The sequence below is a fragment of the Helianthus annuus genome, chromosome 4 (genome assembly GCF_002127325.2).
Source record: "Helianthus annuus cultivar XRQ/B chromosome 4, HanXRQr2.0-SUNRISE, whole genome shotgun sequence".
NCBI classification, from domain to species: Eukaryota; Viridiplantae; Streptophyta; class Magnoliopsida; order Asterales; family Asteraceae; genus Helianthus; species Helianthus annuus.
The window spans coordinates 171,719,115-171,732,319 of record NC_035436.2 but is presented as its reverse complement, the minus strand read 5'-3'; the positions used below and the strand labels follow the sequence as shown (position 1 = coordinate 171,732,319).

Here is a 13,205-nt window from a genome sequence, read left to right as displayed (position 1 = left end):
TTACTAGTATATCGTTTTCTTTTCAAAATCAACCAACAATCATCAATAATCAATTCTTACTTTACCAAGAGCAAAAATATATGTGTTATACTCTAGTCATGAACTTGATATTTCCCGAAAACGCGTAGTAACTTAGTGAAGCCTTTAGTAGGCTTAGTTACCTTCCAAAGTGTATTTATTTCGTTAAAAATCACTTTCTTAAACGAGTTACGTTTTCACAACTTGTAATCAATATTTACAAAAATTAACTTCTTGAACTCTTCTTGTAAATAAATGTTCTTAAATTTATTTTATCTATAAAAATAGTGTAAATTTATGTAAAGTTATGATTTTTCCAAAAACCGCTTTTCTAACTTGGTTTACTTAGAAAAAGCTTCTAGTAAACTTGAATCAACATGGTCACCAATCTACTAGTTCACTTATATTTTAGAAAAAATCTATTTTTATTCAAGTTCATGACTAAACTAGGAGGTGGTTATTTATGTAATACATAACCACTTCCTATTCTTGTTAAATCATACTTCTAAGTTTATTTAACAAGACTTTTATGGTGGTTAACCTCCTACAACCAAGAATCATCATAAAAAAAATAACAACATACTCAAAACAATATCATACTAGTAGTATTTCAACTTCAAGTAAACTTTTATGTTCATGATTCTTGTTTAACACCTTTTAGTATTCTTGTTCTTTTGTGATTTAAACAATATCATCATACTACATATCTTGACTAAGAACAAAATGAAGCAAGGTGTAATAAGACTTACTACTAGCACAAGGCTAGGGTAGAAATTCTAGTGTGAAGATGATGGGAAAAGATGATGAAAAAGACTAGAACAAAGCTCCTTTGAATGCTCCTCAAGATGCAACCTCCATGGATCACCTTCAAAGCTTTGAATGGAACTTGATAATGAAGAAGATGATGATTTTTAGTGGTGGTGATGGTTTCGGTTTGGGGGAGCCGAAAATGAGAGAGAGAGAGTGAGTGAGGAGTGAGAGTGTAAGAGATGGAATGATGAGAAATCTAGGCCATGCTTTTTATAAGATGTTTCCTATATCTTGTTTAGATTAGCAAGCAACTTATCTTATTATAATATTCAAAAAATCAACAAGGCATGGTGTGGAGATGTGGTGGGTCCACAAGGACCGAAAATTCGGTTGGGGGGGGGGGGGGGGGCTTGTTTGCAAAATTTCAACTAAATGGTAAGTGATAGTTAGATTGTAAGTAACTAACCTATACTTGTTAGTCTGATCATTTTTAGTGGGTGTTATGACAAACGGGGATCATGACTAGCCAAAAATAGTAAAACAGTGTAAATGACAAAAATTTAGTGTCCCGGGTAATGTCCGGTTATCCGGTTAGATACTGTCCCGTTAAAGTGCTTAATTAGTCCAAATAATGTCTTTTATATATATTTTTGTAACACAAATTATTCCCGGCACTTAGGAAAGTATACAGGACCATTCTACCATATTTTTGCACTCTATTAGCATTTTACAATGCTGAATTTTAATAATAAATGCAGAATTCTGCATTTATAGTGTGGCTTAGGCACTTCCCGGTACTATAATTATCACCTAGTGACGCAGTTTCATGGTCCTCACTTCCCTACGCTCCATACTAGTGTAGTACCCTGTCCCTGGCTCATACTGGCCATAATAACATTGTCTGCCTATGTGCTGGCTTTGTCAGCATTATTTCTGAATCAACCGTTCAGTGTGCTAACTGTGCGGTGTGCATCAAGTATGTCACTGATGTTTGTGTGAAATAAATGGAGTGACTGTATGAAATATGATGCACATGTATGTATGATACAAAAATCATAAAGCAGTTTAAAGTGTCAGTTGTAATCAAGCATAGTCATGAAGCACATAATTAAAATTAATTAATTGTACAGTACCTGTAATTGTGAGGGTTGTCACATTCTCCCCCCCTTAAGAAAATTTCGTCCCGAAATTTTAAGTTCTGCTTCTAGTTGCAGGGGTCTCGGGGAATACATGCGGGTACTTGGCCTTCATACGATCCTCACGTTCCCACGTGAATTCTGGGCCATGTCGCGCATTCCATCGAACCTTGACGAGCTTGACACTACTCCTGCGTGTTTTGTTAACTTTCCAATCTGTAACCTCAACCGGCTCTTCAATGAAGTGGAGAGTGTCGTCGACATGAACCTCGTCGGCAGCAATGACAACGGTGTGTTGAGTTGGACTCTTTTTCAGGTTTGATACATGGAACGTATCATGAACACCATTAAGTTCAGCTGGTAAGTCTAATTTGTATGCTAACAGTCCAATCCTTTGCAGGATTCTGAATAGGCCAATGTAACGCGGATTCAACTTCCCACTCTTCCCAAAGCGTGCCACACCCTTCCAGGGTGAAACCTTCAACAAAACCATATCCCCAACTTGAAACTCCAAAGGTTTCCTCCTTTGGTTTGCTTAACCTTTCTGTCTGTCGCGAGCTGCCTTGATGCGCTCTTGAATTTGAAAGATCTTGTTTGTTGTTTCTTGAACTATTTCGGGACCAACCAGCTGTCTATCACCTGCATCAGCCCAACATAGCGATGATCGACACTTGCGTCCTTAAAGAGCTTCAAATGGCGCTACTTTAATGCTTGTGTGGTAGCTGTTGTTGTACGAAAATTCGACCAATGGTAAGTGATTGTCCCAGCTACCACCCAAGTCCATTACACATGCTCTCAGCATATCTTCCAATGTCTAAATTGTACGCTCGCTCTGGCCATCAGTTTGTGGGTGAAATGCAGTACTTAGATTCAACTGTGAACCAAAAGCTTCTTGGAAGGACTGCCAAATCCTTGACACAAAGCGTCCATCTCTATCAGAGATAATCGAGAGAGGCACTCCATGGCGTGCAACAATTTCCCTCATGTATATTTCAGCAAGTTTACTCATGTTGTCTTTCTCCTTGATTGGTAGGAAGTGCGCAGACTTTGTTAGATGGTCCACTATTACCCAAATTGTATCATGGCCCTTGGGCATCTTTGGAAATTTCGTTATGAAGTCCATGGAAATCTGTTCCCATTTCCATTTGGGTATTTCAGGTTGCTGTAGAAGACTTGAAGGCTTCTGGTACTCGGCTTTAACCTTGGTGCAAGTTAAACATTTGCCAACATATACTGCAACATCGCCTTTCATCCTAGGCCACCAATAGAAATCCTTAAGATCTTGGTACATTCCGCTCCTGGATGAATCGAGTACCGTGACTTGTGAGCCTCATCAAAAATAACCTTTCTCAATCCACCAAACAGAGGAACCCAAATTTGTTTCATGAAACACAAGGTTCCTTCCCCGTTTGGTACCAACTGCTTCTCCATACCACGGAGGTACTCATTCTCGATATTCCTTTCTTTGAGAGCTTCTCTCTGCGCGACACGAATGCGCAATGAGAGGTCTGTCTGGACAATCATTTCCAAAGCCCTAACCCTTATGGGCTTAATCCTTTCCTTTCGACTCAAGGCATCGGCGACCACATTCGCCTTCCCTGGATGATACTTGATTTCACAATCGTAATAGTTCAACAGTTCAACCCAGCGTCTTTGCCTCATGTTAAGCTCCTTTTGGTTAAATATGTGCTATAAGATTTTGTGATCAGTGAAGATTGTACATCTCGTGCCATACAAATAATGTCGTCAGATCTTCAGCGCAAATACCACCGCGCCTAACTCCAAGTCATGTGTGGTATAATTTTTCTCGTGTACCTTCAGTTGGCGCGAAGCATAGGCTGTCGCTGCATCAACACGCAGGCTAAACCCTGATGCGAGGCGTCACAATATACCACAAAGTCGTCCGTGCCTTCGGGTAGAGCTAAAATCGGTGCGTCACAAAGCTTGTTTTTCAACAACTGAAACGCTTCTTCTTGCTTGTCACCCCAATCAAACTTCTTGTCTTTCTGTGTGAGTGCGGTCAGAGGTTGAGCGATTTTAGAGAAATCCTCAATGAACCTTCGATAATAACTAGCCAACCCTAAGAACTGTCGAATCTCGGTTGGCGTCTTTGGAGTCTCCCAACTCTTGATTGCTTCAATCTTTGTAGGATCCACATGGATTCCACTTCCATTAACCACATGTCCAAGAGACTGGACTTCGCGTAGCCAAAACTCACACTTCGAGAACTTAGCGTACAACTTCTCCTTTTTAAGTAGCTCTAGAATAGCTCTTAAGTGCTGTTCGTGCTCATCCTTCGTCTTCGAGTAGATCAAAATGTCATCAGTGAACACAATCACGAACTTGTCGAGGTACGGCTTACACACTCTGTTCATCAAATCCATGAAAACTGCCGGCGCATTTGTCAACCCAAACGGCATAACTAGGAACTCGTAATGCCCATAGCGAGTCCTAAAAGCCGTCTTCGGGATACTTTCCTCTTGTATCCTTAGTTGATGATATCCTGATCGAAGGACGATCTTTGAATAGAAGCTTGAACCTTGAAGTTGGTCGAACAGGTCATCAATCCTTGGCAAAGGATATCTATTTTTGATAGTCAACTTATTAAGCTCGCGGTAGTCTATACACATACGAAAACTACCATCCTTCTTCTTAACGAACAAAACTGGAGCTCCCCAAGGTGAGAAGCTTGGTCTGATGAATCCCTTGTCTAACAGCTCTTGAAGTTGTGTTGACAGCTCTTGCATCTCTGAGGGTGCAAGTCGATAAGGTGCCTTAGCCACAGGCGCGGCGCCTGGAACTAAGTCAATGTAGAACTCGACTTGTCGCTGTGGCGACAATCCTGGAAAGTCTTCTGGAAAGACTTCAGGATATTCATTTACGACTGGAATGTCTTCAATCCTTGGCTCAGCAGCGTATTTATCCACGATGTGTGCCAAAAAGGCAACACATCCCTTCTGTAAACACTTTCTAGCTTTCAAGCAGCTAATGATCCTCAATGGCGTATCGCGCTTTTCTCCATAAACTACAATCGTCTCTCCATCGGCCATTGGGATGCGAATGTCTTTTCGTGACAAACAATCTCGGCTTTGTTGCTAGACAACCAATCCATCCCTATTACCACGTCGAAGCTTCCCAACTCAACTGGCAGTAGGTCTAGCGTAAATTCGTGTCCTCCCAGTTCTATCATGCATCCCCTGATGACTTCACCCGTTTCAACTAGTTTCCCATTCGCCAATTCAATCGAGTACGGAACGTCTAACTTACTAGTGGTCAACCCAAGTACATTCTTAAACTCTAATGATACGAAACTATAATCGGCACCAGTATCAAACAGAACAGATGCAAAGCATTGGTTTATAGGGAACGTACCAGTGACAACGTTTGGATCCTGGCGCGCTTCCCTTGCGCCGATGTTAAAGACTCTGCCTTGTGTCTGATTCAGTTTTGGGTATTCTCTCTTAAAGTGCCCGACGTCTCCACAGTTGAAGCATCCTGGCCCTCGGCCATTCCCATTACCACCTTGAGCATTGTTTGCTCCCCGATTCCCAGTTTGGTTTCCAACATTTCCCCGATTACCATTTCCACCATTGCGGTTCCCATTTCCGTTCCCACCGCGATTGTTGTTACCAAAACCCCTATGACTATTGTTTCCACGACCAGCACCTGTGCCAACCCAGCAAGTATTCTTCGAATGGCCCTCCTTACCACAAGACTCGCATTTCCTCAACTTGCACTGACCCGAGTGATGGTACAGGCATATATCACATTTGGGCAAAGCGCCCATGTAACCCTTCCCTTTGCTTTCGACACCGGTTTTGGCCCTGGCCGGTGTGTTTGATTCACCCTTCTTGCTCACGCTGCTGGTTCCTTGCTTAAAGTTGGAAAATTTCCGTTTGTTTTCACCAGACGACTCCACATGAGTCTCCTTCTTTTTCTGATCACCATTAGAAAACTTGTTTAGCCTGATGGCTTCTTCAGTCAGTGATATGCTCAGATCGATGGCTTCAGTAATGGTTGCCGGTTTTGATGTTGTAACCATGCTCATAATCTGAGGTGCTAACCCCTAGATGAAGCGTTCCACGCGCTTGAATTCGGGCATGACCATGTACGGCACCACATGGGACAGATCATGGAACCTTTGAACATACTCAACGATTTTTGGGCCTTCCATCTTTAAGTTCCAAAATTCTGTTTCCAGTTTCTGGATCTCAGCTCTGGAGCAATATTTCTTGCGCATCAGCTCCTTCAGTTTGGCCCAAGTCATAGCGTATGCTGCAACCTCTCCTAAGGTTTGAACTTGGAGATTCCACCATGATAGGGCACCATCAGTAAAAAGCCCAGAGATGTATGTAACTTGTTGTCCCGGCGCACATTTGCTCATTCTTATTGTCGTTTCAGTCCAACGGGTAAAAGCCACGGCACCTCCAGTGCCATTAAAGTTTAGCGTCTTGCAATATAAGAATTGCTTGAAAGTACACCATATACAAGCAATGTCATTTACAGGAATTATTAGCAATTAAACATGAAATGTCCAAATATAGTGTAATGTGTCTCCAGTGACTTATCGTTACTATTTGGAGGGTTGTTGTTGTTGTTGTTGTTGGAGGTACTTGTGTCATTTTGGGAGGTCGCGTACTGCGCTATAGCTGCGGCAATTATCCCTTGGAGTTCCGCCTGGGTAGTAGGCATGCGTACTTTGCGTCGTGGGGGCATCTTCTAAAAGATGTTTCATGTTGATCAGGTCATAGTAAGTATAATAAACATGCATATATAGTAACATTCATCATCCACATAACATCTCGTGTTATAATCATAAAACAAATAATTTAACAAAGCATGTAATGAGAATACTATGATTGAGCTTTTATATAATCAAGACCACAATACTATGTTTACAAGTTTTTCCAAATGTATCGTACAACCCAAAAGAGACTAAGGGTCATAATGCCCTTGTCTGAACTGTCTAGACAAATACAACAAGCAAAAATCAAATATCCAGAGTCATGATGTCAAAATGTGGTCTTCAAAATGCTGTATAGTCTGGCTCAATCGCTGTCTTCTCATCAAAAGTAATCACTACCTGCAATAGACCAAAAGTAGCTATGCTGATGGCGGCGGAGGAGGTGGAAAGTGAGAGAAAAGCAACCGGCGCAAATGCACCAAGTCCTCCTCAAGAGCATAGGCGAAACGCAACAGGTAAGCAACCTACTGGTCAAGAGGAAGGAAACGAATATCTGAGTCAGGGAGTGATGGAAAAGGAGCGGGTGGTGCTGCAAACGGGGTCTGGCAGTGGAATGGAGGACGTGGAGCTCTCTCCAACTCCTAAATACGTCGACTCAGGGCATCCTGTTGTAGCTGAAGTGACGTAAGTATATCCTCTGTAGTGTATCCGACGTGAAATGGGTGATAAGGGTCGGATAATGGCATAACATGGGGTGATGACCATAGAAATGGCTCGCCCATCGGAGCTGAAACTGGATAAGTAGTGTGTGAGGCAGATATAAACGGTAAAGTAGTATGGGGAAACTGAGACGTGACAGGTACAGTAGACGACATGGGTGGAACAAAACCATGATAAGGAATCTGCGGTATAAACTGGCCATCTCCTGACATAAATGGTACGTGGCCAAAAGGCTGCCTCGACGATCCCTCCTCAGGTCGTGGCGGAGGAATGTCCTGGAGGAAGGTAATCGGACGATCGGTACGATGGGTATCAGATGTGTGTGGGTGGAGAAATGGGATATCAAGTGGTGCAGTAACATGTGCAGCAGGGGGAGTGACTGGTATCACATACGGAGGGTAGTCATCCTCCTCGATCCACCCGTTACGGGTGTCCGCAAAACGAGGGTCTATGTGAGTAGCAAAAGGTGCATGATCAGTATGCACATGGGCCGAATCGGGAAATAATGGTGCAATGACTGGTAACTCAGCAAAGACGGGGTCAGGCAGAGGTGCCATGACTGGAATCTCCACGACTGATGGTGGTATGGCAGGAGCATCAATAACTGGTGGTACAAAAACGGGAGCATCTGCATGAACAGGGTCAAGAGCAAGAACGGGCTCTGGAACTATGTAGGGCTCTGGATCGACAGGAGCAGGCTGATGATCAGCAGGTATATCAAGAATCTGATCATCCGGGAGAACAGGAGCCCCAGCAGGCTGCTCCTCGAGGACCAACTCGTCCTCCTGGTCTAAATCGTGGTCAAATGGAAAAAGAGGGTCAAACTCGTCCTCCATCTCTATATCCTCATCATCGTCAATACAAGGGATGAAACCGAATCCCAACGGTGGAATAGAGGAAGCTACCGACTCAAAAGAATCTGAGACTGACGAATCAGAATGAACCTCCATATCAGGAAGCTCAACCAACGGAAGAGCGACATCATCCGCAATCGGGGCCCCGCCCTCATGGTCGTCCTCAGGGGGACCCTCGAAAAGATCGACGTCGTCATCTGACACTACATCAAGTGGAAAATCCTCGACGGGAAATGCAGCGAGTGGAATAAGAGCAGGGATCTCTGCAAGAGGTAGATCCCCAGCAGGAATGCCATCAGCTAGCTGTATGTCATCACCGAAATCTGGTAGCGCGAATGGCTGAAATCCGTCATCGTCCGTACTGTCCGTGTTCGATGTGTAGACCTCCGGGTCTGAGTGCATCGGGTCGTCAGAATCTACCGGCACTGGGTCAGAGACCCCACTCGATGAAGACATAGCGTCTGTAACAACACAACCACAAAGTGTGCACATACATCAATAATAGTCAAGTAAGCATATAAGTCACAATTAATATATGCAAGTAATCATCCTAGTCTTCCCTAGAATATCCCACCCAGCCTCTCAGACTGAACTCCCTAGCCTCTCAGACTACCCTGGTCTCTAAGACCAACCTCCCAGTCTCTAAGACTAAACCTCCCCAACCTCTAAGATTGAACCCTTTAGTCTCTAAGACTGAAACCTCCCTCAGTCTCTAAGACTGAAATATAAATTTTTGAAAAGTGTATTTGTGCCTTTTTGTTTGTAAAAATGTTTTGTATCCTAGATCTGGACATTTAGTGTATGCAATGTAAAAATGTTTGAAAACATTTTCGTGAGAGCCCTAGTGATCATAGTCTAGACTCGAGAAGGAATCCTAGTTCGCTATGATCGAGGCTCTGATACCAAGCTGTCACACCCTGGCTTTTGCGGAAGCGTGGGTAAATTTGGTGTGACTTCTTAATACCATAGCAACAATCACAACAACATTACATGATTTAAAACATAAGATGTTCATCCATTCATTAAGTCAAATACTACCACAACATCATTGTTGGAAAATGTCGACACTTACGATAAGTTACAAACCATACTTGTTTAAAACATATTTACCAGACACAACAAAAGACTTGAAATAAAAACATGGTTTAAAGACATGTAACCCGTCCAGGCAAGGGATTACACCTCCTAAACCAACCACCTCGGATGACATCTTTATTCAACGCAGCTTAACATGCATGCAGACACTTGCCAGATCCCTTAGTTTCCTGAAATACATGTAGTTTGAAAAATCAACAAAAGTTGAGCGAGTTCATGTGTATGTGAGTCTGTATAAACCTTTGAAATGCTTCTGTATGTATGAAAAACCTTGGTATGTAGCAATTAAGGAAAAATAAAAGAGATCACCCATGGGTTGCAAAGCCACTGGTATGTGTGAAACGGTGCAGGAAGTACTCAAACCTAACAAATTTGTACCGGGCCTCCGGCTGTAAGACACAGTCACCACTATGGGCCTCCCCGGCCTCATGGGTGTGGGCTCGCTACACCCAAATAGATCTATCACTCATGTCCCTCGGTCCTAACAACGAGGATTAATGGCCTTAAGTGTTGTACCCACCTTTCACATGATCTAAGCGTCTAAACCCTCCTTAAGCTAACCATACCATTTATAAAAGCGTCTGTAAATTTGTAACATGTATTTCACCCCCAAAGTATAAAACTGAAAACAGTTAAAAGAAAAGGGGGAAACATGAACTCACTGAAGTGCGTATCCAGTAGCGTCAATCTCAAACTCGAACTGCTGCGTGACGACCTACACGTACTAATGTCTATTAGACGAATGGGCCGTGCCTTGGCTTAGGGTTTAGTGTTTTGAGTTGCGTTACTTTGGTATTATACTTGTTAAAATAATAATTATTTTAACTAACCCTTGTATTTAGGAAAATAGTTAGGCAACTATTTCGTATCTACACTTCTCAAGTATTTATATGTGTATTTCCTTCCCAAGGGTGGTGGTATTTATACATGTATTTTGTGATTTAGAGTATTGACATTATATATTTTTAAGTCCCACTTAAGAAAAATACATTCAACATATTTATCGAAATCCATATAACCCAAAATATATATATATATTTCTCAAAAATAATATATTTTCATATTGTGTAACCAAATAATATTTACTCCAAAATAAATAATATAATCACACAAGTGCTTTACTATCAAATATATATTTTTAATATATATTTATTCGCTTTTATTTTAGAAAACCCACCTCCGACACTTTGGAGTTTTGTAATAAATTTTATGGCGAAGTTTACTTCTGAAAAACAAATCAATATATTTTGTAAATACTTGTTAGAAAATAATTTTTCTAAGTCTAGAGATTTTTGGAAAATTTTGCCAGAATTTCCCCTAAAACGGGAGTGTCCCTGCTTACTAGCATATCGTTTTCTTTTCAAAATCAACCAACAATCACCAATAATCAATTCTTACTTTACCAAGAGCAAAAATATATGTGTTATACTCTAGTCATGAACTTGATATTTCCCGAAAACGCGTAGTAACTTAGTGAAGCCTTTAGTAGGCTTAGTTACCTTCCAAAGTGTATTTATTTCGTTAAAAATCACTTTCTTAAACGAGTTACGTTTTCACAACTTGTAATCAATATTTACAAAAATTAACTTCTTGAACTCTTCTTGTAAATAAATGTTCTTACATTTATTTTATTTATAAAAATAGTGTAATATGTAAAGTTATGATTTTTCCAAAAACCGCTTTTCTAACTTGGTTTACTTAGAAAAAGCTTCTAGTAAACTTGAATCAACATGGTCACCAATCTACTAGTTCACTTATATTTTAGAAAAAAATCTATTTTTATTCAAGTTCGTGACTAAACTAGGAGGTGGTTATTTATGTAATACATAACCACTTCCTATTCTTGTTAAATCATACTTCTAAGTTTATTTAACAAGACTTTTATGGTGGTTAACCTCCTACAACCAAGAATCATCATAAAAAAAATAACAACATACTCAAAACAATATCATACTAGTAGTATTTCAACTTCAAGTAAACTTTTATGTTCATGATTCTTGTTTAACACCTTTTAGTATTCTTGTTCTTTTGTGATTTAAACAATATCATCATACTACATATCTTGACTAAGAACAAAATGAAGCAAGGTGTAATAAGACTTACTACTAGCACAAGGCTAGGGTAGAAATTCTAGTGTGAAGATGATGGGAAAAGATGATGAAAAAGACTAGAACAAAGCTCCTTTGAATGCTCCTCAAGATGCAACCTCCATGGATCACCTTCAAAGCTTTGAATGGAACTTGATAATGAAGAAGATGATGATTTTTAGTGGTGGTGATGGTTTCGGTTTGGGGGAGCCGAAAATGAGAGAGAGAGTGAGTGAGGAGTGAGAGTGTAAGAGATGGAATGATGAGAAATCTAGGCCATGCTTTTTATAAGATGTTTCCTATATCTTGTTTAGATTAGCAAGCAACTTATCTTATTATAATATTCAAAAAATCAACAAGGCATGGTGTGGAGATGTGGTGGGTCCACAAGGACCGAAAATTCGGTTGGGGGGGGGGGGGGCTTGTTTGCAAAATTTCAACTAAATGGTAAGTGATAGTTAGATTGTAAGTAACTAACCTATTCTTGTTAGTTTGATCATTTTTAGTGGGTGTTATGACAAACGGGGATCATGACTAGCCAAAAATAGTAAAACAGTGTAAACGACAAAAATTTAGTGTCCCGGGTAATGTCCGGTTATCCGGTTAGATACTGTCCCGTTAAAGTGCTTAATTAGTCCAAATAATGTCTTTTATAAATATTTTTGTAACACAAATTATTCCCGGCACTTAGGAAAGTATACAGGACCATTCTGCCATATTTTTGCACTCTACTAGCATTTTACAATGCTGAATTTTAATAAATGCAGAATTCTGCATTTATAGTGTGTCTTAGGCACTTCCCGGTACTATAATTATCACCTAGTGACGCAGTTTTATGGTCCTCACTTCCCTACGCTCCATACTAGTGTAGTACCCTGTCCCTGGCTCATACTGGCCATAATAACATTGTCTGCCTATGTGCTGGCTTTGTCAGCATTATTTCTGAATCAACCGTTCAGTGTGCTAACTGTGCGGTGTGCATCAAGTATGTCACTGATGTTTGTGTGAAACAAATGGAGTGACTGTATGAAATATGATGCACATGTATGTATGATACAAAAATCATAAAGCTGTTTAAAGTGTCAGTTGTAATCAAGCACAGTCATGAAGCACATAATTAAAATTAATTAATTGTATAGTACCTGTAATTGTGAGGGTTGTCACAATGTTAACATAGTGATTGTTGCCTGACACCTTAGCAACGATAGTACTATAGTTTAGACTCAGCACCTGTCGTGGACAGGGGTTGTCAAGGGCTTTACTTCACGTGTCCTAGTGGGGATATGTGTTGCGCATTCTACAACTCGCAGTCACGTCTGTGCATATTTCTCTGTCGATAACCTACTAGCCTTCACTTTATACATGTTACATGCTGGTTATGCGTAAACGATTTCGAACTCTATTATGCTATATCAAACTTGTATGCTCACCTTTACACTATGTGTATTGACCTTTATTTTAATATATGTGGCAGGTGTTTAGGATGCTATCTGCTAGGATGCTTGCTTTGGTGAATCAAGTTAGGAAGAGTCTAGAAACAAACAAACAATTTATCTTTATTTGAAATCTGAGTTGTCGAAACATGTTTTTGTTTGGAGAATATCTATGTCTGTAATAATTAGATTACTTAATGGGTTATGGTATGGGACATAATATTACTATTTGGTAATTTAGTCGTTATGAAATTTCTCTTGACAATCTGTTTCGCTCGGTGCCATGTCCCCGATGTTTCCGTCATCGGTTGGGGTGTGACACATAAATAACATACCTCGGTCTTGTGCGTTTTCCGATTTCCTAGCACTTGAGCTTTCTTCCTTCACGCCTACATTAACATATTCGTTCTACCATTTTAGTTTATCCA

General features: G+C 40.6%; 1 protein-coding gene across 1 annotated transcript; it reads right to left on the bottom strand.

Moving 5' to 3' along the window:
* Positions 1–529: 529 nt before the first annotated feature.
* On the bottom strand, positions 530–5,946 carry LOC110933357 (cold shock domain-containing protein 3-like). The gene is made up of 2 exons (XM_022176585.1): positions 5,329–5,946; positions 530–562 (listed from the first exon to the last, which is right to left on the bottom strand). Exons 1-2 carry the CDS (start codon positions 5,944–5,946, stop codon positions 530–532), a joined length of 651 nt encoding a protein of 216 aa, XP_022032277.1.
* Positions 5,947–13,205: the final 7,259 nt, after the last annotated feature.

Bases quoted from the DNA above. Each gene is read 5' to 3' on its own strand.
- LOC110933357 (XM_022176585.1), bottom strand. From the start codon at position 5,946: ATGGTTACAACATCAAAACCGGCAACCATTACTGAAGCCATCGATCTG. The intron at 563-5,328 runs GTCTTTAACATC...TCTTGGTTGTAG, and splicing joins TGAATCAGACACAAGGCAGA to GAGGTTAACCACCATAAAAG.